At 43.7% G+C, this 27,935-nt stretch overlaps 1 protein-coding gene across 2 annotated transcripts in view; it reads right to left on the minus strand.

Annotated features, from left to right (window-relative positions):
• ANXA5 (annexin A5) overlaps positions 1 to 27,935 on the minus strand; it is a 145,223-nt gene that overhangs the window by 52,492 nt on the left and 64,796 nt on the right. For both annotated transcript variants that reach the window (XM_033938395.1, XM_033938384.1), the window contains one exon: positions 13,626 to 13,701. In XM_033938395.1, coding sequence (XP_033794286.1) covers positions 13,626 to 13,638 — 13 coding nt within the window. In that variant the 5' untranslated portion in view covers positions 13,639 to 13,701. The remainder of the gene's footprint in view (positions 1 to 13,625; positions 13,702 to 27,935) is intronic.

Consider the following 27,935-nt stretch of genomic DNA (forward strand, 5'->3'; position numbering starts at 1 on the left):
GTGCCCCATTGAGCAAAGATGGATTGGAGAGTTGCAGAGTTGAGAGTCCATTCGTGAGGCTGAAGGATTCTGCCGAGGTTGTCTGCTAGATAATTCTTCTCCCCTTGAATATAGATAGCCTTCAAGAACAGGTTGCAAGCCGTTGCCCAAGTCCAGATTTTTTGGGGCTTCCTGGCAAAAGAGGAGAAAGCCTGTGCCTCCTTGCTTGTTTATGTAGTACATTGCTACTTGATTGTCTGTGCAAAGGAAGAGAACTTGAGGGCAGAGTAGATGATGAAAAGCCTTGAGGACATAAAACATTGCTCCAAGTTCCAGGAGATTGATGTAAAATTTCCATTCCCTGGCGGTCCAAAGACCCTGAGTCTGAAAATCATTCTTATGAGCCCCCCAGGCATAAGGGGATGCATCTGTCATGATGACCTTGTGATGAGGGGGTAAATAGAAAAGGAGACCTCTGGATAGATTGGAGCAAGTCATCCACCATTGAAACAACTGCAGAAGAGATGATGTCAGATATATGTTGTGAAAGACGATGTGTCGCTTGAGACCATTGAGAAGCAAGGGTCCACTGAGGAGTGCGAAAATGGAACCTTACCAGTTGTGTCACATGGACAGTGGAAGCCATGTGACCTAAAAGAACTACCATGTGTCTGGTAGAGATGGATTGGAGAGGAAGCAGTTGCTGACACAGAAGTATGAGGGTTTGAAGGCGATCTGGAGGAAGAAACGCTCTCATGAGGGTGGTGTCTAGGATGGCCCCAATAAATTGCAGCTGTTGAGTCGGAATGAGATGTGATTTGGGGAAGTTGACTTTGAATCCTAAAACCTGAAGGAAAGAAATGGTCCGAGATATTGTTTGGACCACTTCCTGAGGCGACACAACCTTGATCAACCAGATAAGGAAAGACTTGAAGGTCGTGCGAATGGAGATATGTGGCCACTACATTCAGGCACTCCGTGAAGAGTCTGGGAGAAGATGCCAGGCCGAAGGGAAGAACCTTGTACTGATAATGACATTGATTGATTTGAAACTGGAAGTACTTCCTGGAAGCCGGATGAATTGGAATATGTGTGTAGGCTTCCTTGAGATCCAGAGAACATAGCCAGTCGTTCTGATTGAGGAGAGGATAAAGCAGAGCGAGATAACATTCTGAATTTCTCTTTGACTAGAAATTTGTTGAGTGCTCTGAGATCCAGGATGAGTCTCAGTCCTTCGGTCTTCTTGGGAACTAAGAAGAAACAGGAGTAGATTCCCTGGTTCTGCTGATTGAGGAGAACTTCCTCAATGGCATTCAGCAGGAGAAGGGATTGAACCTCCTGAAGAAGGGAGGACTGTGCAGGGTCCAAAGCAGACTCTTGGAGTGTGGTCTGAAGGTAGGGTGTGGAAATTGAGAGTGTAACCCTGACAAGTGATGTTGAGGACTCAGAGATCTGATGTTATAAGCTCCCAGCGAGCTATGTAAAATTGAAGATGGCCTCAAATTGGCCGAGGCAAAGTCTGTAGAATGGTGACCTTGGCTATGTTCTGAAGAAACACATCAAAAAGACTGAGGAGCCTTCTGAGGAGCAGCCTGTTTTTGCTGCTGCTGCTGCAGTTGTTGCTGTCTGTCTCCTTGGTTGAGGGGGAACAGGAGCTAAGGATTTTACAGTAAACCATCTCTGATAGGAAGATTGTGGTCTGAAAGGGCGAGAAGGAGATTTATTTTTGGGCTTCACCAGAATGTCCCACCGGGTTTCATGCTTAGACAATTTCTGGGTAGTGGTATCAGTGGAAGCACCAAAAAGTTCTTCCCCCCCCCAGACAAGGAGCATTAGCCAACCTGTCTTGACTGACGTCAAGCTCAGAGACTCGAAGCCAGGCTAGGCATCTCATGGCAACTGACATTGCTGCCACCCGGGAAGTGAGTTCAAAAGTGTCATAAATGGAATGAACCATATACTTATGAAGCCGCAGCAGATCAGCCATGAAAAGTTGAAAAGCAGGAAGTTTACATTCTGGGAGGTATTTTTGGAATGTAGCAACTTGCTTGACTAGATGTTTAATCTAGAGAGAGAAATGAAGTGTATTTACCAGACTGGTTGGCTAACATAGCATTTTGGAATAGCCTCTTGCCAAACCAGTTTATGGCCTTGCCCTCTCTGCCAGGAGGGACAGAGGCGTACACACTAGCCCCCGAGGATTTCTTTAAGGTAGATTCAACCAGGAGAGACTCATGAGGAAGGTGGGCTTTATCAAAACCTGGAATAGGGACTACCCTATACCAAGTGTCCAATTTATGAGGAGCCATTGGAATGGTAAGTGGCGTTTCCAAATTTTTATAAAAGGTCTCCCGTAGAATGTCATGAATAGGGAGCCTGAGGAATTATGTAGGTGGCTGATCATAATGCCACTCTACAGAACCATGGTGAGACCTCATCTGGAATACTGTGTGCAATTCTGGAGGCCACATTACCGGAAAGATGTGCTTCGAGCTGAGTCGGTCCAACGGATGGCCACTAGGAAGGTCGCTGGACTCAAGGGTCTCTCATACGAAGAAAGACTGGGCAAGCTGCAGCTCTATACCCTAGAGGAGCGCAGGGAAAGGGGTGACATGATCGAGACATTCAAGTACGTCACAGGTCGTGTAGAGGTAGAAAACGATATATTCTTTCCCAAGGGACCCTCGGTCACAAGGGGGCACCCGCTCAAACTCAGAGGAGGGAAATTTAGTGGTGACATCAGGAAGTATTTCTTCACAGAAAGGGTGATAGATCACTGGAACAAACTTCCGGTGCAGGTGGTCAAGGCCACCAGTGTGCTCGACTTTAAGAATAAATGGGACATCCACGTGGGATCCCTGCGACGGTCGAGTTAAGGAACTAAGTCATTAGCACTCAGACTTAATAGGGTGGGTAAATGGAGTGGGCAGACTTGATGGGCAGTGGCCCTTTTCTGCCGTCATCTTTCTATGTTTCTATGTTTCTATAATGTAATCTCTATAGGCCAGTAACTTTTTTTATATATATATATGTCCAGAATCATATAAATTAGTGAAGCCTAAGCCCCACCATTCAACCGCAAAATGTTATTTTATTGCGAGAAGATTTGTGTGGCTCTTCATCATTGGCCATCCTTATTATCTGGTATTCTATTCTATTTTGTTTATATTCCCATTCAAAAAAGTGTTTCAATAAGTTATTCAATAAATAGTGCTGAATGTTTATACATTTGTTATGTGTTACTTAGCTTGCTTTATTCAACTTGAATGTTTCGCATGAAATGCTTTATCAAGGGTCCCCCGAGTGTGCTGCTGTCATCCGACTCTTTCTCTACTCTTAAGAGTAGAAATTAACATAGAAAAATTTAAATGTAAACTGAAGACTTTTCTCTTTAATGACGCCTTCACAAATTAATCATAAAAATGACCTTTTAATCATTACCTGTTCTATTTAAATTAATCCTTTGTTTTAGAACTAATTTTACTTTCTTTCTACAATTTTATTTTAACATTATTATCATTATTACCCTTCCCTTATGTGTTCTCCCTACATGTTTCTTTAACTTTTATTTACATTGTAATTTCTTACCCATCCTTTCCCTCTGTTTCCAGTCTTGTAAAATTTTGTCAATAGTCTTTTTTAGTCTCATTTATTGTATTATCCCTTTTACATTGTAATTTTATCGAATTGTACATCGCTTAGAATTCAGATTAAGCAGTTAATCAAATCCTCATTAAACTTGAAACTTATCTTTTTGGAGTCGGATGACAGCAGCACACTCGGGGGACCCTTGATAAAGCATTTCATGCGAAACATGTCGGGTCAGACTCCTGAGTTTTTGGCTGTGATTCAAGTTGAATAAAGCAAGCTAAGTAACACATAACAAATGTATAAACATTCAGCACTATTTATTGAATAACTTATTGAAACACTTTTTTGAATGGGAATATAAACAAAATAGAATAGAATACCAGATAATAAGGACGGCCAATGATGAAGAGCCACACAAATCTTCGCGCAATAAAATAACATTTTGCGGTGGAGTGGTGGGGCTGAGGCTTCCTTTAAAAAACAGTAGAAAACCAAGTGTAGTCCAGACAGCAGCACAATTCCTATAGGATGGTATTTGTGCATATGAATGATCATAATGTAAAGCATCAAGAAACTCCTTAGACCATTTAGAGGAATAGACATGGTCTCAGACATTTCTCTCAAAAATTTAGAAAACAAAGATTTCTCAGTTAAAACAGGGAACTCTTGAGAAGGTTGGTGAAGCGAATCCTTCTCTGAAGAACAGTCATGGTCAGATAGAATAGGTTCTAGAGCTGAATCTTCCAAAAGATCTGAATCTTGTGTTGTCAGAAGTTGGTGGCGAGTAACCGGTACGGAGGGTTCAAGGTGTTTTAACTTCTGCAATACTTTTCCAGACCTCACCGGTGTCGAGTCAGGTGATGTCTGAGTTGAAAAAGACCAGTGCTGGTGACTGGGAGGTTCCTGGACAAGAGTTGGCTCTGCAACCGGAGTCGAAGGCTCAGAACAAGACTGGCACCGATGGAGTCGATGTCGACATGGGAAAACCTTGAGTTGGTAGCAGCATTTGTAGCTGGCCCCGTAACTCTTCCCTAAGCAACTCCTGAATCTGTTGCTTCAAAGTATGCACCGGTACCGCTGGCTTCTTTGCCGGTACCTTCGGTGCAGCTCTACGCTCCGGTGATGAGGAGGCCAATGTCGAGACACTCACCGAAATCAGAGCGGAGCGTTTTTTGGGTTTCCTCGAGGTTGGCAGGACTAGGGTCACTGCTGTATTGACCCGAGGCCCAGAGGGGGTAGAGGAAGGCTTCTTAGCTGGATTACCTACTGCGAGTTGTGACACCGGAGTCAACGCTGGGGGATCCAGCCTCGGTGTCGTCTTGGTTGGTGCGGTCTTGAGCGGTGTGGACGGTGTCGGAGATGAACTGGCCTCTGTGTCCATTGCAGCACCGAACAGTAGCTTGTGCTGAAGTAACCGGTTTTTTAGGGTGAGCTTCTGAAGGGACGAGCAGCGGGAGCAAGAGTCGGCACAGTGCTCAGGTCCCAGACACTGCAAGCACCAGCGGTGAGGGTCGGTTAGAGAAATGCCCGAGCACAGCAACCACACTTTTTGAAACCTGTCGACAGGAAGACAGCCATTGATAAACCGAACTCTATGGCGAAAAGAGTCCATAAGGCCCTGGTGGGCCAACGCCTGCGGCGGGAAAAGAAAAGAAAAGAAAATAGACTGTCTTTTTTTTTAAAGAAAGTACTTTATAAAAAGAAAAATTTATGACAAAAAGTCACAATCTGAGAGAGCAGGAAGGCAAGCGAAGAAAAAGAAACTTCAACAGAAGCTGAAGCACATCTTACAAGCTCTGCGGAAACTAGAAAACTGAGGGACCGCGTGCCCTACGTCGGATGGGCAGGCACTCCCACAAGCGTGGTTTGGGCTATCGCAAACTTTCTAAAGTCTTAAAGTGCCGATGCACTTTTAAAGTGGTCCGTTTTGGGGCTCCATCAGTGACGTCACCAATACATGAGAATATGCTGCCTGCTTGTCCTGGGATAAAACAAATTTTATGTTTAAATCTAATCTAATCTAATCTAAACCTTAAGTTTATATACCGCATCATCTCCATGAGAATGGAGCTCGACACGGTTTACAAGAACTTAAAATAGTGGGTAGAGAAGAAGAAAAAGGATTACATGAACTTATGTGTAGAGGGGGGGAAAGATAGAGCTACAATTTGCTGAAAAGCCAGGTTTTCAGTTGTTTGCGGAATAACTGAAGGGAGCTCAGGTTCCGCAGCGGGGTGGTGAGGTCTTTCCAAAGACCTGTGATTTTGAAGAGAAGGGATTTTCCCAGTTTGCCTGAATAGTGGATGCCGCGTGGAGAGGGGAAGGCTAGTTTAAGCCTTTGGGCAGTTCTGGAGGAGTCGGGACTGGAGGAGTTGAAAGACAGTGGGATAAGAGGAGGCAGGATTCCGTGAATGATCTTGAAAGCCAGGCAGGAACATTTGAAATGGATTCTGGAGATTATTGGGAGCCAGTGAAGTTTGGCAAGGAGTGGGGAGGCATGGTCAGACTTGCGTTTTGAGAAGATCAGTTTGGCTGCAGTATTCTGGATTAGCTGGTGACTCATGTATTAGAATACTTTTTTTTGATAGATTTACGTAGATGGCGTTGCAGTAATCTAGTTTGGAGAGGATGATGGATTGGACAAGGATGGCAAAGTGTTGTTGGCTGAAGTAGGATCTAGCTTTCCTCAGCATGTGAAGGCTGAAAAAGCATGATTTTGCCAAGGAGTTGAGATGGTCATTGAGGGAGAGAGAGGAATCAATAGTGATACCAAGGACCTTGCATGAGAACTCGAGCTGTAGTGTATCGCCTGTGGGTAGTGCGAAAAGTGTGGGCAGGTGTTCGAATTTTGGGCCGAGCCAGAGTAGTTTTGTTTTAGATTCGTTTAGTTTCATCTGTACCGAGAGGGACCAGGCACGGAGTCTCATTATGCAAGCTGTAATGTTTTCGTGGAGGTTAGTGAGGTTCTGGTCAGTCTCAAGGAGGACAAGGATGTCATCTGCATAAGTGTAGATTGTTTCCAGGGGGGATAGTTGAAAGAGTTTTAGGGAGGACATGTAGATGTTAAAGAGAATAGGGGAAAAGGGTGATCCTTGAGGGACACCGCAAGATGGAGTCCAAGGAGTGGACATGGTGCCATTTGTGTTGACGGTGTAGGAATGGGAGCGTAAGAAGTTTGAGAACCACATTAGGACGGTGGAGTCGATTCCAATCTCGGAAAGTTGGTAAAGTAGTATGTCGTGATGGACGACATCAAAAGCAATGGAAAGATCAAATTGTAGTAGGACAGCGAATTTGTTATGTGAGTGTAGTTGTTGTACCTTTGAAATTAGGGAAACTAGGAGGGATTCAGTGCTAAAGCAGGGTCTGAAGCCATGTTGGTAGGGGTGAAGAATGGAGAATCTCTCGAGATAGGAGGAGAGCTGGGTAGCAACTATGGTTTCTAGAAGTTTGGTAAGTAGATGGATATTTGCTATGGGACGGTAGTTTGATGGTAGGGAGGGGTCGAGATCGGCTTTTTTCAGAATAGGTGACAAGGCAATGTGGCCCATTTTTGTGGAGAACAAGCCTGATAGTAGAGCAGAGTTAATGAGTCTCGTAAGGGAGGAGATGGCCTGTGCAGGAATGTTTTCATAAAGGTGGGATGGGAAAGGATCTAAGATGCATTTGCAGGATTTCAGTCTGAGGCAGAGTATTTATTTATTTATTAATTTTAGTGTGCAAGCAAACATCAGCAAAACAAAGCAGAACACTTACAATTATGCACAAAGATAGCTTTAAAACAAATTTTAATAAAACTTGAATCTTAAAACTTAAGAAGAACAGAAAAGAGAGGGAATAGTGATGACCTTGGAGCAAGAGGAAAGAGAGGTGGGACAGGAAGATGCTGAGAGGTGTCAAGCAATGAGACTGGGTTTGGCTACGAGAGAAGAGAAATGAATTCTGGAAATAGGGAAAGATAAAAAAGGGGTAGCAAGATGAGAGGAGAATAGTGAGTACAGAGGTAGAAATGTGGTCATGGGGATTAGATGAAAGAAAATAGCAGGCTGTGAAAGATGAGAAATGGGAGAGCTAGGAACTGAGAGGAGATGGAAAATTGATAGGTAGCTGAAAATTAAAAGGAGAAAGGTTGAGAGGGTGAAATTTGGATGGACAGAGACAGAACAGAAAAAAAAGGAAGGAAATAGCTGAAAGGGAAAAATCAATATCTTAGACAATTGTAGTGAAGGAATGGAACAAGTGAGAATACAGGAGAAATGTAAATGGACAGCAGACACTGGAAAGAGAATTAGCAGAAGACTGACTAGAAAGCAGAAAAGAGAAACTGGGACCAAGATGATGGAAAAGCAAAATGTCCAGACAACAGAGGTAGAAAAAAAGTGTTTTATTTAGAATTTATGCATCATAGATGTTTTTTGTATTGCATTTAGTGGTGTAGCCAGATATTTGATGAGGGGAAAGGGCTTGAGACCAAAATAGGTGGGCACCAATTTTCTCCCTGCCAAATACAAAATACTGTTTAATACTGGAGATGGTAGGGATCCCCAAGGAGAGAAAAACAGCAAATGGATAAGGCAGCCCTGGAAAAAGTTAAGAGCAAGACAGAAGGAAGTGTAGCCAGAGACTGGGCATTAATGATTAAAAAATACAATCACTGGACAACGAAGGTAGGAAAATGATAATAATAATAACAGTTTATATACCGCAGGACCATGAAGTTCTATGCGGTTTACATAATATTAAAAGAAGGTACAAATTGATTGAGCTCAAAGGAGGTGAGAGAAAGTGGTTAAGAGGACAAGGGAACCGTTAATGAGGGGAAAGAGATGTACGGGTCAACTGTCTAGATATTTCAGGAACAGATATGTTTTTAGGCGCTTCCTGAATTCCTCATAAGTAGTGGGCAAGAGCAATTGTTCTAGATCTTTACCCCATAATGCTGCCTGATGTGAGAGAAGGTATTGATGGTGTTTTTTTAGTTTACATCCTCTAACTGGGGGGGAAATTAAGGTCAAATGTGAGCTTCTCTTGTGTCTGTTGGCTGAGAGGGAGAAAAGATCAGTTATGTATTTAGGGGCTAGTCTGTATAGTACTTTAAAGCAGAGGCAGGCGAACTTAAACTTTACTCGTGTTTCCATCGGTAGCCAATGCAACTATTGGTAGTAGGGTGTCACGTGATCAAATTTCTTTAGCCCGAAGATTAGTCTGACCGCTGCATTTTGCATTAATTGTAAACGATGCATATTCTTTTGGGAAATTGCTAGATAGGCGATATTACAGTAATCAAGTTGACTTAATACGAAGGATTGTACCAGGATTCTGAATGCTGACGTATCAAAATATGATTTAATGGATCTAAGTTTCCAGAGAGTGAAAAAAACCCTTTCTGATTAAGGAGTCCACCTGGTCTTTCATGGTTAGGCATTGATCCAGAGTTACGCCCAGTATCTTCATGGTAGACTGAATAGGGTAACTAAGTTTATTGATGCAGAGTGGTGTTTTGGTGTCAAGCGGATGAGGTGAGGCAACAAAGAATTTCGTTTTTTCTGAGTTAAGTTTGAGCTTGAAGTCAGACATCCATTGCTCCATCAGATTTATAGCTTCTGATGCCTTGGGAGTAGTTTCCGAGATAGAGTTAGTAAATGGGATGATGATCGTAAAGTCATCTGCGTAACTGAATAATTTTAGCCCCAGCTGAGTTAATTGCGCGCCCAGAGGACATGTAGACATTGAAAAGCAATGGGGATAGCGGTGGCAGTTCTCAGAATTTACACCTACTGTTCAAGAAGAAATTACTTTCCATTTCTCTGCTGTCGTACTGTGTGTGGAGTCTGGCATCTTAGGGGTTCGTTTGTGATCCTGTGTTTGCGTAGGGGTTATTATCTGTGTTCTGTATGTGTGACCAAGGCCAGGTGTTCTGTGGGAAGCATACAGTGTGCTTTGTGTAGTTTAATTTTCTGGTTAACCATTATGTGTTGTTAATAAGATTATATTGTACGTATATATTTATTGGGATTTATATCCCGTCCTCCCCAGAGAACTCAGAATGGGTGGGTTACAGTTTAACTTTCACAGTGTTACATAGAGTTACAGCTTGTATTCATAGGGTTACACTAACCGTTAGGTTACATAAGAACATAAGAGTTGCCGCTGCTGGGTCAGACCAGCAGTCCACTCACGCGGCGGCCCTCTGGTCAAAGACCAGCGCCCTTAAACTAGCCCCTACCAGCGTAGGCCCTTATTTAGCAGGAACTTGTCTAATTTTGCCTTGAATCCCTGGAGGGTGTCTTCCTCTATGACAGACTCCGGAAGAGTGCTCCAGTCTTCTACCACTTTCTGGGTGAAGGAGAACTTCCTTACATTCGTACGGAATCTATCCCCTTTCAACTTTAGAGAGTGTCCTCTCGTTCTCTTAACCTTGGAGAGGGTGAACAACCTGTCCTTATCCCCTTTAGTACCTTGAATGTTTCGATCATGTCCCCTCTCAATCTCCTCTGTTCGAGGGAGAAGAGGCCCAGTTTCTCTAATCTTTCGCTGTACGGCAGCTCTTCCAACCCCTTAACCATCTTCGTCGCAGTATGTGTGCAGTATGAGAGTTCAATCTAATTGCATAATCTAATACATATGTTCTACAGGAATTGAATGAGCAATATTGGCCCAACAATGGCGTACTCCAAATATACCCAGCATAAGAGATATGAGAGATTGATTAGGAATTGTATGCAAAAAATATAGATTGTCGGCCCTTCTAACAAATCAATGGACGAAGTTTACAGATATATGGGACAAATATATAAAAATGGAAAAAGAAGACTTCTAAAAGATCTAAATTGTCTATTATATTATCCTTATGAAAACAGTCACCAGGCCTCCTGAAAGGGGGGGGGGGAGTTAACTGTTTATATAATAAGATGTTTTATTGTAACATGTATTTATTTTTGAATTATGTTAATTATGATATTGCAATTATTCCTTGTATTGCCGTGATCCGACTAATCCACGGTTTAAAAAAATGGGAACACATTTCCCCTTATTATCAGAAACTCCACTGGCTACCCGCAGAATCCAGAGTCCTCTTCAAGTTGGCTTGTTTTTGCTACAAAGCTGTCTTTGGGATGCTTCCAGCTTACCTAATCTCCCAGTTCTCCCCCAACGAGTCCAACAAGAGCCCTCGCAGAACAAACCTATTTAATTACCCCTCCTTGAAATCTTACCAACACAAAAAGTTTCTAGATAGGATGTTATCATTCCAGGCAGCTAAGCTGAACACATGGCTTGGAAAGCCCATACTTGAGGCCACTCCATACGCAGACTTTAGAAAATCCCTGAAAACTCGACTGTTTAACAAATTCTAAATTCCCATACCCAACTCTTCCTCGCCATGACCCTTCCACCTCGCCCCCTAATTCCAAGGCCCGAAACTAATTATACTTTCCACCTTGAATCTCATGTACTGACAAAACGTATCTTTATTGTAACCCATGTACTGACAAAATATATCTTTACTGTAACCCACTTGTATCCCATGTACTGACAAAATGAATCTTTAATGTAAACCACTTACATCCCATGTACTGACTAAACGTATCTTTATTGTAAACCGTTTCTATCCCATGCACTGTCAAATGTATCTTTATTGTAAACCGCTTCGAACTTCACGATATAGCGGTATATAAGAAATAAATTATTATTATTATTGTTGTTGTTTTGTTTGTTTGGGAGGGTTTTTTTTTTTTTGGGGGGGGGTAAAAATCATTAAAATAAAGAATTTTAAAAAAAAAATAATTAAATGAGCTTGGCATAGATATTACGGACGTGACAGATAGTTTGGTTATCGCAATGTCCCACGTGCAGGCTTTGTTTATTCAAAGATGGCCTATATCTTTGTATCAGTTTCTTTGGCCACTGTTTATAGGATTCCTCAGTGTTTCATGTTTATTAAAATTTGATTCAAATGCTTATAATTTTCATTTCAAAGAGAATGACGTATTAAAAATATGGGGGTAACAAAAAATACATAATACAAGGATAAATTCTGAGGACAGACATACAGAAACAAAAGGAAAAAGGGTAGAACTACAATATTTAGAGAATAATAATAATAATAACAACTTTATTCTTCTATACCGCCATAATCTTGCGACTTCTAGGCAGTTTACAATCAAGATAGCTGGACATTCAGTGAAATACAATATGCAGATAATCAGATGAAATATAGAGAGCAGAGACTTTAAGAAAGCAAGAGTATAGAAATACAATTTTCTGAGCAAGAGTATAAGATGTACATTTTGGAAGGTAATGTTTGGAATAAATAACAATGAAAAATTACGATAAGATGTAGATAACAGTTTATATGTATCACAGTACCATCAAATTCAGGTGGGCTAAGGAGGGGGGGTAAAGGTAGGGGGTAGGGGGGACCGTTATTGGGGAGAGAGAGGGGAGAGTGGGTCAACTGTTTAGGTATTTCAAGAACAGGTATGTTTTTAGGCGTTTCCTAAATTCCCTGTAGGTAGTGGGCGAGAGTAGTTGATCTAGGTCTAGAAAAGCAACATTGGCAGTGGTAGTTCAGGGAAGTGTAACTAGGTAGGTAAAGAGGTAGCTTTCCTGACATTTAGAAGGCCCTGGAGGGTTCCGATGTGCGGCAGTAGATTAGGAATAACAATTAGTTCTATTGTTATGGGGGTGGGGTCAGGGGCAGAACTTAGGCCAAATCAGGAGTGGGGCTTGGACAGGGTCTGGGGCAGAGCTTGGGCATCGCCAATCAGTTTGAAAAGGATGTTGGCACCCAGCATTGCCACCCTGTACACCACCCCCCCCCCCCCCACTCTTCCCCACCTCTTGAAAAAGTTCACCGGCGCAAGCAGCATCTTTCACTTCCTGCTCACTGTGGCCTTGGCTCCCTTCTGACGCCACATCCTGGTCCCGCAAGTGGAAAATGCTGCCTGAGCCAGTGAAGATAGAGGAGGAAAGGCACCGGCACCCCCTGCCCCCCTTTACTATGCTGCTGCAGGAGAGAACAGAGCGTGTGGAGACCCATCTTAAGAAGGAAATCATCAATGAAAAAGAGCCTGTTTCTTGCAGAGTCCGTGTGGAGTGTTTCAGCTTGGCGGGAAAGAGAATGAAAGATGGTGGGACCCTGTAGCATTCCTCCGCATGTACGAAGAAGTGGAGTGAAGAGATTGGGGAACATAGTTGAAGTGTTTCTGAAGTGAGAAGCTTGTAAAAGAGTTTCAGTATTCACTCCAGGAGAAAGTGTAAATAGTTTATGCATTGACACTAGTCAAGTTCAAGCAAAAGTTCCAGTTATCAATTGCATCTTGGTCTCGGCATGATTCCTTGATAAGTGATTAAGTAAAGGACGGAGTGTGGCAACTGAACCCTGGGATTGTGATGCTTCAGCCTATCGGAGTACGTGTGGGTTCAGCCTGCGCTCAGCTCATAGACTTTAAGACTGTTACAAATAAATGCTTTTTGTAAGCCCTGGTTGCAGATGCCTGACCCGAGGAGCTAGTCGGTGCCCACGGACTGTCAGCGGGACCAGGGTGGGGGGAGGGGGGTGCCTACACAGATCCCAGGCCTAAAGCCACCGTCCCTTCAGTAGAAGCAGTCTCCCCCTTTCAACCTTTATACTTTTTTGGGGGCACGAGGTAAGAAGTGAAGTTCAATAGGGAATGAACGCCTGTGGTTTTTTGCAGCAGGACCAGGACTCCCAGTGTCCACTTCCTGGCACGCTCCCTCCCCCTCAGGCTCCAGCTCAGTTCACCCCGTGCCCACCTGTTGTAGAGTATACGCCTGAGAAAAGGTCAACTGGTAGATACTCCCAACCCCCATCCCAAGTTGTCATTAGGTTTTTGGGTCTCATTTCATAAACCCTGCATGGCTTCTCTCCGTGAATGCAACCCCCCACCCCATCCAATCCCACCAGTACATATCCACTATCCAACCCTTTCAAGGTCTTGAGAACTCCCTACCTGTCCACCCCGTTGAGCCAGAACTTACTTAGACTTTTTCTGTCTGCCCCCTGCCCCCCACCACGCCAAGCCAGTACTTACCCAGCCCTTTCATGGCCTTGCGCAAAGTCTCGGCATCACTGTTGGCATTAAAGCCAGGGTAGCCGGTCACTGTACCCTGGACAGGGAGAGAGAAACAAGAAAAACGAAAGCACAAGGGGATTGAATTAGTGATTCACACAGCCGTCATCCTAAGACCCTGAGGAATTCATCTATCATCAGGGGGGAAGATTTCACACCTTTATTTAGCACATGCTGAATCAGTTTCTAATACTTAACTTACAAATTAGGATGTTTTAAGTCAATTAGAACATTTTTAAAAAATATAAAACATTTTATTACAATGAGAAAATTGTATGTGTGTGTGGTGGGGGGGCATCCAAATTTGTCTTTGAAATTTTTCCAAGAGTATTCCCACAACTAAAGAGATCAAAATCCATACAGTACCACCCAGACACTTCCCAGCCTGAGGAGTCGAGACAGCAGCACAAACAACCAAAGAGGCCTCAGGGAAGGCAGCAACAGCAGAGCAAGAAAACAGCACAGAGAGCTGGAGGTGGCTGGAGACAGAAGTGAGGGTGCAGCAGATATGCGTTGACAGTTCTGTGAACACACCAAGACCTGACAGCTGATGGCAAGGTGCAGGGCCAGTACACATTTCAGCCTCAGATCCTTTCTTGTTTGTTCATTCCGTGCTGGCCTAACTAGAGTGTCAGCAAAGGATTATGGGATATTATATTAAACAAATCTGACCCTGGGAAAGTAGACTGAATAGGCCCCTGCCCAAAATCCACATATCTTGAGCCAGAATGGGTTTATCCAGTCAACCTGAACTTCCAGTGCTTGAATAGAACAAAGAAGCCAGCCAGACTGATTCTACCTACCAGTCATACCTTCCTTATCAATTAAGAACCATTGTTTGAAACAGATACTGGAAATAGGCTACTGGGCTAGATGGACCATTGGTGAGCCAAGTATAGAACAATGAAGCCATTGTGTCATCACTGATGAGGTTGGTTCTTATTGGTGGAATGGGGCGTTATGACATCAGGAAAAGAGAAAGGGACTTACAACCACACTCAAAGCAGTTTAGATGCAGGAACTTCAAGCATTTTCTTTACATGTCCTGGGGGGCTCACAATGTACCCGGGGCTGTGGACGACTGCAGCAGCCATTGAGGCGGAAGTGACCTGTGCCCTGTCTCCCACCGCCATAGATTTTGCCCAAATGGACTTCTGTGGGCTGGGGGAGGGGAGAAGCATATATTGTGTTTGGGTTGTTTGGTTTTTAAGCACACAAGCCCTTTCTCGTCATACCCAAATGAGCTTCGGTTTCAACTTTATCTAGGCCAGTGCTCCCAAGTGCTGTTAACTCCTCTCAACAAATAATGTAGCTTGCTAACTTCAATGCAAACTCGAGTTACTCATGTTGCATAATTATGAGCTGCTTTGCATGCATTTTCATACTTCTTCACATCTCATAATTACTTGATTCAGTTATAGTAAAATCCCATTTTAAGTTCTGTTCCTGGAACGCATGTTATTGTCTATTAGCATATGTTGAGACCACTAACCTTCTGTTCTGGGTAGATAGCAGAGACCTCTAGTGCCTCTACTAAAGTACTACACTTTGACTTGTGAATACCTCTGTAGTTTCCAGAAAAAGGGGAGGGATCTCCTGACCAGTTAGATAATGGTAATGACAACCTGCTTCGGGGGAAAACTGAACTTGGTATAAAACCCCCAGCACTGTTTGAATTGTGTGTCTCTGGTATCTGCTTCCCTAATCATTGTACTGAAGAACGATAGCAAGGGTCTTTGGCACCGATATCCCAGATACAGCCGAGAGGACTAAAGAAGTGATAAGCAGAGGCCATGGCTGCTAAGGCTTCTGCATTTGCTCAGAGAAGCGATTTGGAATGGAGAATCCCTAGAGGAATTTCTCAGGAGCACAGACCCCCTGAGAGAAAATGAGGGCTGGATTCTCAAAATTCACTGGTGAAATCCGACTAGTCAATGTAGTGGACGTAGTGGGTGCAATTTGACTTTTACGGGCGATTCTCAGCATAATAGCATGCAAATTATATGCACACTATTTCTGCGAAGAATTGCTGGTGGAGGGAGGAAGAAACTGTGTCTGGTGCTGGCTCAAAAGAGCAATCGCTAAGCACAGCTCCTCCCTTTTGTCAAAAGCTGCTCTCCTAGCCCCGATCAACTGAGCCACATGTCTCCCCGAGTCCTTTAGGCACCTAAGCCAATCGGGGCCTTAAGCCCTTCCCATGGCATCCCAGGATGCACCAGGAAGGGCAAGGCTTGCCATTTTGAAGAGGCGGGCCTGCCAGCTGGAGGGAGTGGACATCCCTCCTGCTGTCTTTCAAAGTAAAGATATGAGGGATGACGAGTTGTTGGTGAGGGGGCAGGGATCAACAGCTGCAGGAGGGAATGAGACTTGGGAATACTGGTCAACAAGTCAATGAAGCCTTCTGCATAATGAGCGGCAGCGATGAAGAGGGCGAACAAAATGCTAGGAATGATTAAGAAGGGGATCACGAACAGATCGGAGAAGGTTATCATGCCGCTGTACTGGGCCATGGTACGCCCTCACCTGAAATACTGTATCCAGCACTGGTCGCCGTACATGAAAAAGGACACAGTACTACTCGAAAGGGTCTAGAGAAGATCAACTAAAATGATTAAGGGGTTGGAGGAGTTGCCGTACAATGAGAGATTAGAGAAACTGGGCCTCTTCTTTAGTTTAGTTTAGTACTTTAGTTAGATTGTGAGCCTTTGGGACAGTTAGGGAATTTCCAAGTACCTATCTTATTTATCTTAATTTTTCTTAGGAACCCTCAATCTTCTCTTCCTCATCTTATACATATCATCAAACAATACTCCCGATTTTCCGGATATTCTGTCAATTGGGAGAAATCAGAAATCTTTCCTCTGAATAATAACATTCTTCAATCAGATTTGGCTAACTTTCCATTCACATGGTCTAATGAAGCTGTGAAATACTTGGGGATTTTAATACACAAGGATCCGGTCCTCCCTCAAGATCTTAATATATCTAAAATCAAAAATTTAATTCTTAACACTACATCTCGGTGGTCTCCACTTTATTTGTCTTGGTGGGGTAGGATAGCATCCATCAAAATGACCCTAGCACCTCAAATTAATTACATTCTCTCTATGCTTCCTCTTTTATGCCAGAAATCATTTTTCCATTGGCTAAATAGGAAGCTATCTGAATTTATATGGAACAAGAAAAAACCTCGAATTGCTCTAGCCAAGCTGAAGGCCTCTATAATTAACGGTGGTCTTAACTTCCCAGATTTCTATCATTATTATATTGCTTCATTAGCTAAATATGGAGCCTACTGGGTTAATGACTCCTTTTCTCAAGACCCTCCTACTTGGTTTGAAATGGAGTGTTTTCTATGCAAACCTCTACACATCTCCTGCTTACTAACGATATCAATACCTAGACATTTGAGAAAGTGTTCTCTGTTGAATTCAACGCAGCATGCTCTCCATCATTTAGATAATATAGCTGAGATCTCAATTAGTGTAAGCCCACTCATGTCTCTTTGGAATAATCCCAAAATCCAAAACCATGGCAAATCCCTTTCATGGAAATGGTGGCAGCGAGCAGGTATATGGTTTGCTCATCAATTGTCTACTCTCACTACGTCAATTCCTTTTGATATACTCTGCTCCACATACCTGTTGCCTTCCTCTGCCTATTCACAGTGGATCTCACTTATTGAAGTGCTGTCTTTTGGTAGAACTCTTTGAGCATGTACCACAAATTCGAATCATATGCATATGAAAAGAATATGATATCCCGTTTCTCTACAAATTTGGTGCGAAATAAATCACCTTGGTCATTCTTAGATTCACATGTTCACTCTGCCTCGTAGACACTTCTGCCACTCTCTCACTCTCTCTCTCTTTCTCTATCTCTCTTTTTTTTTTCTTTTATTTCATCATCTCTGCTTCTCTATCCTTTCTATTTCTTTTCTTAGCAGTTTCAAATACTTTGAATTCTTCTTACTAATCTGTTATATGCAAATGAATGCAATTATGGTTTCTTTTGTTTATACATCACTATTTTTTTTTATTCAATCTTTATGTACTTGAACTGCTTTTTGTATATTATTTATAATATTCAATAAAATTATTGAAATAAAAAAAAAAGAAAGAGAAAAAAAAAAAAAAGAAGTGCTGTCTTCTGTGCATATACGGTATGACTTCATGTCTTCCAAAAACACTGTCTACCATTGGTCTTTATGGTCTCTATCAAAAGGAAAAGCTATATCTTTTTTCTATAATATTCTGAGAGATCATTTATTCACTTTTTCATATCAATCTATGAAACACTGGGATAATATGCTCACCATTCCGCTATCTGACATTGATTGGGAACTCTTTTGGTCTTCAACAAACCGCCCACTTCTATCTTCTAGAGTTTCACAATCAATGTTCTTTATTATGTGGAATGCAATATGGACCCCATTTCGCATGTGGAAAGCCAACTTAAAACTTAACTCTATTTGCTGGAACTGCTTGAAAGAGGAGGGAACTCTTGATCATATGTTTTTTCATTGTACTTTAGTCCGCTCTTTTTGGACCCAAATTTGGAATACCATACAATCTATCACTAACTGCTCAGAAGAAATTTCTATGGACATTATAATCCTTTGATCTCAACATCCCTGCTTTGCGCAATCAAAATGTCCTCCTAAACTCATTGATACCATGATTGTGACTGCTCTCATGCACATTCTGAAAAATTGGAAATCATTTTCGTTATTAGATTATATGTTTTGGTGGAACTCACTATGTATGTATCATAGACTTGAATCATATGCATATGAGAGTAAAATCACACTCCGAATCTCCATGAATTTAAAAAGCAAGAAGTCACCCTGGTCATTTTTAGATTCATATGTACGCTCTGCTTTGTAGACACTCCTGTCTTCCCTTCCTTTTCTCCACCTTTCCTCTTTCTTTCCTTTCTCTTTTTATTTTTACTCCGTCTTCTTTCATCTTTTTCTCATACAGTCTTCACAAACAACTCCATTACTCTGAGCTTTTCTTAATACTATGACCTGGAAAAGGAGGCAAAGTGTGAGGTTATAAAATTCGCAGACGATACCAAAATGTGCGGCAGAGTTAGGACCAGGGAGGAGTGTGAGGACCTACAAAGAGACCTGGACAAGCTGGAAGACTGGGCAAACAAATGGCAAATGCGCTTCAACGTGGACAAATGCAAGGTCATGCATATAGGGAAAAAGAACCCGTTGTTCAACTACAAATTGGGGGGGGGGTATTGTTGGGAGACAGCAGACTCGAGAGAGACTTGGGTGTGCTGGTGGATGCATCACTGAAGCCATCTGCACAGTGCGCAGCAGCCTCGAAAAAAGCCAACAGGATGCTGGGCATCATAAAGAAGGGCATAACAACCAGAACACGGGAAGTCATCATACCATTGTATCGAGCGATGGTACGTCCGCATCTGGAATACTGCGTTCAGTATTGGTCACCGCACCTCAAGAAGGACATGGCGGTACTTGAGAGAGTCCAAAGGAGAGCAACAAAAATGGTAAAAGGGCTGGAACACTGCTCGTACGCCGAGAGGCTGGATAGGCTGGGGCTCTTCTCTCTGGAGAAAAGGAGACTCAGGGGAGATATGATAGAGACCTTCAAGATCATGAGGGGCATAGAGAGGGTGGATAGGGACAGATTCTTCAGACTGAAGGGGACAGCAAATACGAGAGGGCATTCTGAGAAACTGAAGGGAGACAGGTTCAAAACAAATGCAAGGAAGTTCTTTTTCACCCAAAGGGTAGTGGACACTTGGAATGCGCTACCGGAGGAAGTGATCAGGCAGAGTACGGTACAGGGATTCAAGCAGGGATTGGATGGATTCCTGAGGGATAGAGGGATCGTGGGGTACTGAGTAAACCAACCTGATCGTGCATGTGCAAGACCGGAGGGCTAGGACTTCGATAGGAGGGCAGAACTTAAATGGGAAACCAAGGTGGCAGGGGAGCCCCTTCTGATGATTCAGACAGGCCTTGACCTGTTTTTGGCCACCGTGGGAGCGGACTGCTGGGCAGGATGGACCTGTGGTCTGACTCGGCAGAGGCACTGCTTATGTTCTTATGTTCTATGGTCCTTTATAATTAATTTTATATTTATAGATCATATATATACAAAACATTATCTTATTCTTATGTATTTGAATTGCTCCTTGTATTTTTCAAAATACTCAATAAAAATTTATTGAACTTAAAAAAAAAAAAAAAAAGAGGAGGCTGAGAGGGGACATGATTGAAACATTCAAAATAATGAAGGGAATAGACTTAGTAGATAAAGACAGGTTGTTCACCCTCTCCAAGGTAGAGAGAACGAGAGGGCACTCTCTAACGTTGAAAGGGGATCGATTCCGTACGAACGTAAGGAAGTTCTTCTTCACCCAGAGAGTGGTGGAAAACTGGAACACTCTTCCGGAGGCTGTTGTAGGGGAAAACACCCTCCAGGATTTCAAGACAAAGTTAGACAAGTTCCTGCTGAATCAGAACGTACGCAGATATAGCTAGACTCAGGGTACTGGTTTTTGACCTAAGGGCCGCCGCGGGAGCGGACTGCTGGGCATGATGGACCACTGATCTGACCCAGCAGTGGCAGTTCTTATGAAAAAGGGGCATCGGTGGGAGGGAGGGAGGAATCGGGGTCTTTTTTTTAATTTGTGGGAAAGGGGGTGGTCTGAACTGTCAAGCCTTACTTTCCTGTCAATGCCTGAACCAATCAGCGCTCAGGCTCTGACTAGAAACTAAGGCCATGACAGCTCAGATCCTGCCAGAAAACTTTGCCCACAAATGTAGCACCACCAGGTTAGAGAATATTAATGACCCTTTTGTACTATCATTTTAATAGCAATGACTACGTACTTTAAATATATATTTTTATTTTTATTGATAACTTATTTTTTATCTCTATTTTTTATTTATTTTACTTATTTATTTTAATTCTATCTTTAATTTATTTATTCATTACTTGGTGAAATATTCATTTCTATCTCTGTCTTTATATTTTATCTTTATTTTTCATAAATTGTCTTTTCAGGTACTTTAGTTAGATTGGGACAGTTACATAAGAACATAAGAACATAAGCAGTGCCTCCGCCGGGTCAGACCATAGGTCCATCATGCCCAGCAGTCCGCTCCCGCGGCGGCCCAAACAGGTCACCTGTCTGAATCACCAGAAGGGGCCCCCTTGCCACCCTGGTTTCCCATTGAAGTCCTATCTTCCCATCGAAGTCCTAACCCTCCGGTTTTGCACATGCACGACCTGGTCGGGTTTCTATACTTATTTCCTGGATACTTCTCTCAGTATCCCACGATCCCTTTATCCCTCAGGAATCCGTCCAATCCCTGTTTGAATCCCTGTACCGTACTCTGCCCGACCACCTCCTCCGGCAGCGCATTCCAAGTGTCCACGACCCTCTGGGTGAAAAAAAACTTCCTTGCATTTGTTTTGAACCTATCTCCCTTCAGTTTCTCCGAGTGCCCCCTCGTACCTGTTGTCCCCTTCAGTCTGAAGAATCTGTCCCTATCCACCCTCTCTATGCCCCTCATGATCTTGAAGGTCTCTATCATATCTCCCCTGAGCCTCCTTTTTTCCAGGGAGAAGAGCCCCAGCCTATCCAACCTCTCGGCGTATGGGCAGTGTTCCAGCCCTCTTACCAGTTTCGTCGCTCTCCTTTGGACTCTCTCAAGCACCGCCATGTCCTTCTTGAGGTATGGCGACCAATACTGCACGCAGTATTCCAGATGCGGACGCACCATCGCTCGATACAATGGCATGATGACTTCCCGCGTCCTGGTTGTGATGCCCCTCTTTATGATGCCCAGCATCCTGTTGGCTTTTTTCGAGGCTGCTGCGCACTGCGCAGATGGCTTCAGTGATGCATCCAAGTACCTATCTTATTTATTTTCATTTATTGTATCTTTTAATGCATTCATTTTTGTAAACCGCTTTGAAACCTCACGGTTATTAGCGGTATATAAGAATGAAATTAAATTTGCTTGACAGAGTTGGACTCTGCTATGAAGCTCAGAAAAGGCCAGAGTGAACTATTCTGATAATCAGCTGATAAACTAAACCTTAAGTTTATATACTGGCATGTTAAACTGACTGGAACCAGTTTAGCGACCATCGTTAAAGGCATGGTAAGTTTTGAGAATCCAGCCCTGAATGACTTACGTGTTTGCTGGTAATTTGACGTTACTGCAGTTAAGATTTTTGTCTTTCTGCTCTAAAAGCATTTTTAAGTGAATCCCCAGCTCTGCTCTGGACTGGGGTATTCAGCACCAATGGAGAATGGAGAGTGTGGATTATTATTTCAAGAGCCTGACCTGGACCAAGTTTCAACTAACATTAAGGTATATAAGAGAAGTGGCCTTCTTAGGACTGATCCGGGCATGAAGGGGTTACTCTTGTATTCACAGGCAAACACATGTGACTACCATAATGTCACTTAGCAAATAAGGATCTCAGTTTATATCCAAGGCAATGACAGGTTACATGATCTGCCCAAGCAGTGGAATTTACTCTTCCTCCTCCCCTGAAGGGAACTAGCAGGTCCAGGCCTGACTTTATAACAAGCTGTTCTTCATGCATGCTGGGTTCTTTGGTGCCGAGTGCCAGGACTGCGAGTCCCAGAGTGCACTGGGATATCAGACTCCCTTGGGATGCTCTCCATGCAAGCACCAGCCCCCCTGCACGCAGCCTAACAAATCATGTCACAGGGAATGGGAGCTTTAGGCTGCCATATCGTACGAGATCACCTGGGATCTCAGTCGGGGTGGACCACTTAGATGCAAGGAGCATGAGATGCCTGCGACTACAGCGGGCTTTGTCTCTGGCAGTCTTCAAGGCCCAGTTAAAAGCCCACCTCTTCGAGACTGCTTTCAACTCAACTTCTCTCCCCCAACCCTCTGTCTGTCCAAGTTAGATTGTAAGCTCTTCAGACAAGGGACCATCTATAAATGTCAGCCCACATCTTTGAGAGTGCTTTCGACTCCTAACTGCTCTCACCTTGGGTTCTGCATCCCCAACCCTCTATGTCATGTGTGTCTGTCCAAGTTAGACTGTAAGCTCTTTGGAGCAGGGACAGTCTATTAAATGTCAAATACACAGCGCTGTGGTAGTGATAGTCTTCCTCTCTAGTGGTGAAGGGCAGGGAGCAGCTCAACGAATGAAAGAAGTCTTAAGGGGAAGATTAAAGAGTGAGGATAACACAGCTGCCTTTGAGACAGAGCATGCAGTTTACAAGCTGTTCATTCAGACACTGGGCCACCGGAAAGCAGGCACTGGCTCTCAGTCAAACCTCTGAGAAGTTAGTTTGTGTACCAGTTCCCACTCCTGACAAAGACCATACGGCCTATTCAGTTTGCCCATCCATGCCACCTTCTGCTCCATTAGAGATCCCATGTACATGGACCCAGCTTTCTTGAATTCAGATACTGTCTTCACCACCCACCACCACTGAATCTGGCTGTACCACTGATGGTCCCCTGGGAAAACTGTATGTGGAGGACTTTGTGACACAAGAGACACAGACTCTGCGTGCTGGTTCCTCTGATGGCTTGGCAGACATTTATAAGGGCCCGACTTGCCACTGGACTTACAGGTGCATCTGATATTTGAAAGTTTTGTAAAGAGGAAACCTGGTTATTCACAAGCTCTATGCGATTTCGTGGTTAGGATTGCTTGTGTAATGTAGTTTTAATTAACGGTATTTGATTATGTTTGTTTTATACTGGCCATATAACCTTGTACATGCTTAGATTTTATGATTAATGACAGATAAGTATAAATAAAACTAAAACCAGCAGGCTCGTCTGTGCTGAGGATAAACAGAATGAATAAGAAATCAAAGGACTTTCTTTCCAGCTAGAAAATCCTGCAGGCGACAGCAGTCTGTAAGCGACTGGTGGTCTGCAATTACAAACTGGGGTTTGGTTCTCCGCTCTGTGTCAGTATCAGATTCCTATCACGCCTGTAACCTCCGATCTCCTGTCTAGGCAAGTGAATCTTCCAGGGAGCTCACGAGAGCAATGGACCTGGAGATTTAGATAAGGAAAAAGCTTCATTTGTAGTCTTTTTTCCTGTCATCTACGGACAACCGCCTCAGCCAGTCTGCCCAGTTCTGCCTGTCTGGACTACTCAGTTAAATATGTGTAATTTAATTTTGAAATGAGCAGTTCTTCAGGAGACGATTCAGAAATACAAATTAACACTGCCGTTGCCAGCAGAATCTGCCCTTGCTGGAACACCGAGTCTCCTAATCCAGTGGCCCCCAACCTTGTCCTAGAGGTTGTCCTAGAGAGCCAGGCCAATCGGGTTTTCAGGCTAGCCCTAATGAATATGCATGAAGCAGATTTGCATGCTTGTCACTTCCATTCTATGCAAATCTCTCTCATGCATATTCATTAGGGCTAGCCTGAAAACCCGATTGGCCTGGTGGTTCTCCAGGACAGGGTTGGAGACCACTTTGCAGTTTGCCTCAGACACTCCTTGAGACCTTGGATAAACCAACTTCCTTAGCTCGTAAGCTGTTTTGGGGCAGGAACTTTTTTTTTTTTGCACTTTGAGGATCTTTCTAGATTTTGAACTTTTCTATAATTTACCTGGTGGTCCTTACTGCACTCCGTTAACATTTCAAATTTTTTATTTTACATTAACACCTTCAAAATAATAAAACACACCAATATCCTCCCACTATCTCATGGTGCTACTAAACACACCCAGCGCTATACAAGAATGATTAGCAGGGGAAAGTGAACGGGGGTTTGTATACCGCCTTTTTGTGGCTTTGGCATTTCAAAGCGGTGGGCACTGGAGGATTAAGTGACCTGCCCAGGGTCACAAGGAGCAGCACCGGGATTTGATCTCACAAGCTCTGGGGGCAGAGGCAGCAGCTCAACCTTCCCCTGAAAACTGAACAAAGTGTGACAGATCCAGAAATCACCACCCTGACATACCTTCACAGCTGGTGGCTGAGAAAATCTGCTTTAGAAATTTAAAAAGACACCCAAAGGAGCAGAAAAACTCCATGGGCTCTCACAGCGAGAGCCATGCTGCATTTAAAGCAAAATTAACAACAAAACCAGTGTAAATTTTCAAGAATCTAATTAGCGTGAGAGGTAGAGAACATTCCCCAGCACTTAATTGAATTGGCATGCGAGCGCCATTACTCACTACCCTTGTACACCATCACTGGGTACACCACGTGTGCATTAGACCAATAATGATCAGTGTAGAATAATAATAATAACTTTATTTTTTCTATACCGCCATAATCTTGCGACTTCTAGGCGGTTCACTGAAAGTGATATTTAATTTAGTTTGTTTTAAAAGTGCAATAAGGCCGTGAGTAATGGCACTCGCATATCAATTCAGTTAAGCGCTGGGGAATTTTCTCCACCTCTCACGCTAATTAGATTCTTGAAAATTCACACTGGTTTTGTTAATTTTGCTTTAAGTGCGGCATGGCTCTCGCTGTGAGAACCCATGGAGTTTTTCTGCTCCTTTGGGTGTCTTTTTAAGTGCCTACGTGGCAGCAAAGTCGAGTGAATCCACCCATAGCCCCTTCTAATCGATTCCCAGCGTCTGAAACCCATCGTTTACGAATCACCTCAAACCTACAAAGCACTTTCAGACTGCTGTGGAGTCGTCCAACATTCTGGGCCACGATTTTCTGCCTTTGTAATGCTTTCCCTGGCTTCGGGATGTCTGCCCTCAAAAGACAATAGAGTTGGGGCCGGGAGAGGGAAGGCAGGAAATCAAGAGAGGTAGAGAAGAAAATCGTAACATCGGGCCAAGAAGATTACATGTAGCTGGAAAACTACCAGACACCCTTCGCAAGCCACTTCCGCCTAAATGTGTGGCTGTGGTTTTAATGAACAGTGAACATATTTTCTTACAGAGATGCCAAGCGTCAACTATCCCTAAGAGCGAGATTTGCCTCAAGGTACATGCAGGCTCTAAATCTAGAATGATTGAAGTGTAGGATGGCTTTGCAAATGAGAATTAAATGATGGTGGCTTTTCTTTGGAGCCTCTGAAAGAATACAGACAAAGTGGGGAGCAATTTGGGGAAATATTTTGAGCTGAAAATTCTCCTCTACCCAAGTAGTTAAAAGTATGGATTCTTACATCGTACTTGCAGTAAAGGGAGGAAGGAACGTACGCTCAGATTGCTTCCTACTTGGTTTACGAAGAGGTTAGCAGTGATCAAGGTCAATGGAGTGGTCCTGAAGCTCTAATGAGGGAGAGAGAGCTTTCAAATGAGGGTGGCACGCTCCTAATCAGGGCAGGATTAATTTGTCGAGGGCCTCTAGGCACACAAGTACACTGGGCCCCCTAGCCCTGCCCTGCCCATACCCCGCCCCCATTTATTTACCTGTTTTCTTCTTTACTTCTTTATTTCCACTTGTATTTCTTTTTTTTCTTTTATTATAAAATTCAAAACAAACAACAAAGATTACCATACCAGTGCCAGTAAACGGTTTTAGTTCTATGCAAGCCCCAAACATCTCTGAACAAAACCCCACTTCCTTCCCTTCCCACCTACTTGCCCGGGACTTTAATTCTGAACCCTTTCCATACGTATATAAAAGTGTTCAAATGCATGTATAAACCATCAAATCTGTAACTCCTCTGGTACGTTCCACTCCATGTATGTTAATTTGTAACAAAACAACAAGGCAAGCGGACCACCAAAGAATCAAACGTGGAACAAAAGAAGATTGGCAGATAATAAGGAGATTCAAATCAGGTTTATTCAAGGTGCTCCCAGGAACCATTTCACCAAACAAGGCTGGTCAACGCTATCAGAAAACCATGTCTTTCGTACACACAGGACACAGAACCACCCTCACCCAGTATGGAATAAGGAATCACAAACTCAATCCCCCCCCTTTTTTTTTTACAAACGCATGGAAGAGGTTTTTAGCGCTGGCTGGCGGGCTGAATGGTCTGCGCTGTTCTGGCGATCATAGGAATTCTATGACCATCGGAGCAGTGCAGAACTGTAATTTTCCAAGCGGTGCTGCTAGCCCAAAGCTTCCCTCCGACACACCCCGGCGGTAACAGGAAGCTGCGTCAGAGGGAAGCTTTGGGCAAGCAGCACCACTTGGAAAATTACACTTGCAGTTGCCTTTCTTACCTGCGTTCCTTGTTCATCTTACTTTCCATCGATGGGGGAGGGGGGTCCATCGCCGTTTAAAAAAAAAACCCTCCTTCATTGGGCCCTCCTGACCATTTCGGGCCCTAGGCATGTGCCTACTGGGCCTATTTTTTAATCCAGCTTGCACCGGACTCGTCTTTTTTGTGGGTTCCTTCTGCTGTTTCCAGATCTCGCTGCTGTGTCACCCATTTCTTCCTTGTGGTTGTCCCTCTCTGTAGATGTATCTCGGCAGTTCCACTGATGCTGGTGATTTTCCACAGCCTCCCTGTATGCCTACTCTATGAACTTCTCCAGCTCTCTGACGTCTTCCTCGATGGTTTCCTCTGCATCGAGCGCATACGTAAGACTGCCTCCCAGAGGGGAGGTAGTCATACATATGGCAGATGGTGCAGAAAACTGGGTAGCTCAACACCCTGCTTCTGTCTGCTGCTTCCATTGCAGCCCGCTTGCCAGTCTGTTCTGGCTGTCCTCTGTGCATGTCCTCTGCGCCTGCTTGGTTTTGTGTCCTCTGCTCTCCTTTAGCGGTGGCTCAAGGACCTTTGCAAAGGCGCACTCGCTAAGCAAGCACCTTTAAGGCTAGCCTTCGACGTGCGCTGAACGGTTGAGCACCATTGGCCCTTCCCCTTTTAAGGGGGCGCTTCAGTGGTTGACGTTGGAGGGTGGGCAGAGCTAACTCTCGCCACTGCCCCTCACTTGCTCCTGCCTTCTTCTCCCCTACTGTTACTCTCCTCTGCCTCTCCCCTGTTGTTTCGCTCCCTCTTGGCTTCTGTTTCCTTCCTCTGTCTCCTCTCCTGGCTTCGCTTACTGTATATAGCTTCTGATCTTTCAACAAAGGGGCATTTAAGGGGTGAAGGGTCATGGGTTTGATATACCGTCTTTCCGCGAGTCCACCAAAACAGTTTACGTATAAAATATGCAGATGCTTTCTCTAATTTTAATGAACTCACAATCTGGGTGTTGGACAACTTTGGGCTAGATTCTCAAAACTTTGTGGTAAAAAACGATGGATCGCTGTCGCAGCCGTTACTGTAGCGATTTCAAAAAGGCGAGTCATTCTCAAAACACTGCGCATGCAAATGAGGTTGGCGGAGAG

Source organism: Geotrypetes seraphini, chromosome 1 (genome assembly GCF_902459505.1).
Source record: "Geotrypetes seraphini chromosome 1, aGeoSer1.1, whole genome shotgun sequence".
NCBI classification, from domain to species: domain Eukaryota; kingdom Metazoa; phylum Chordata; class Amphibia; order Gymnophiona; family Dermophiidae; genus Geotrypetes; species Geotrypetes seraphini.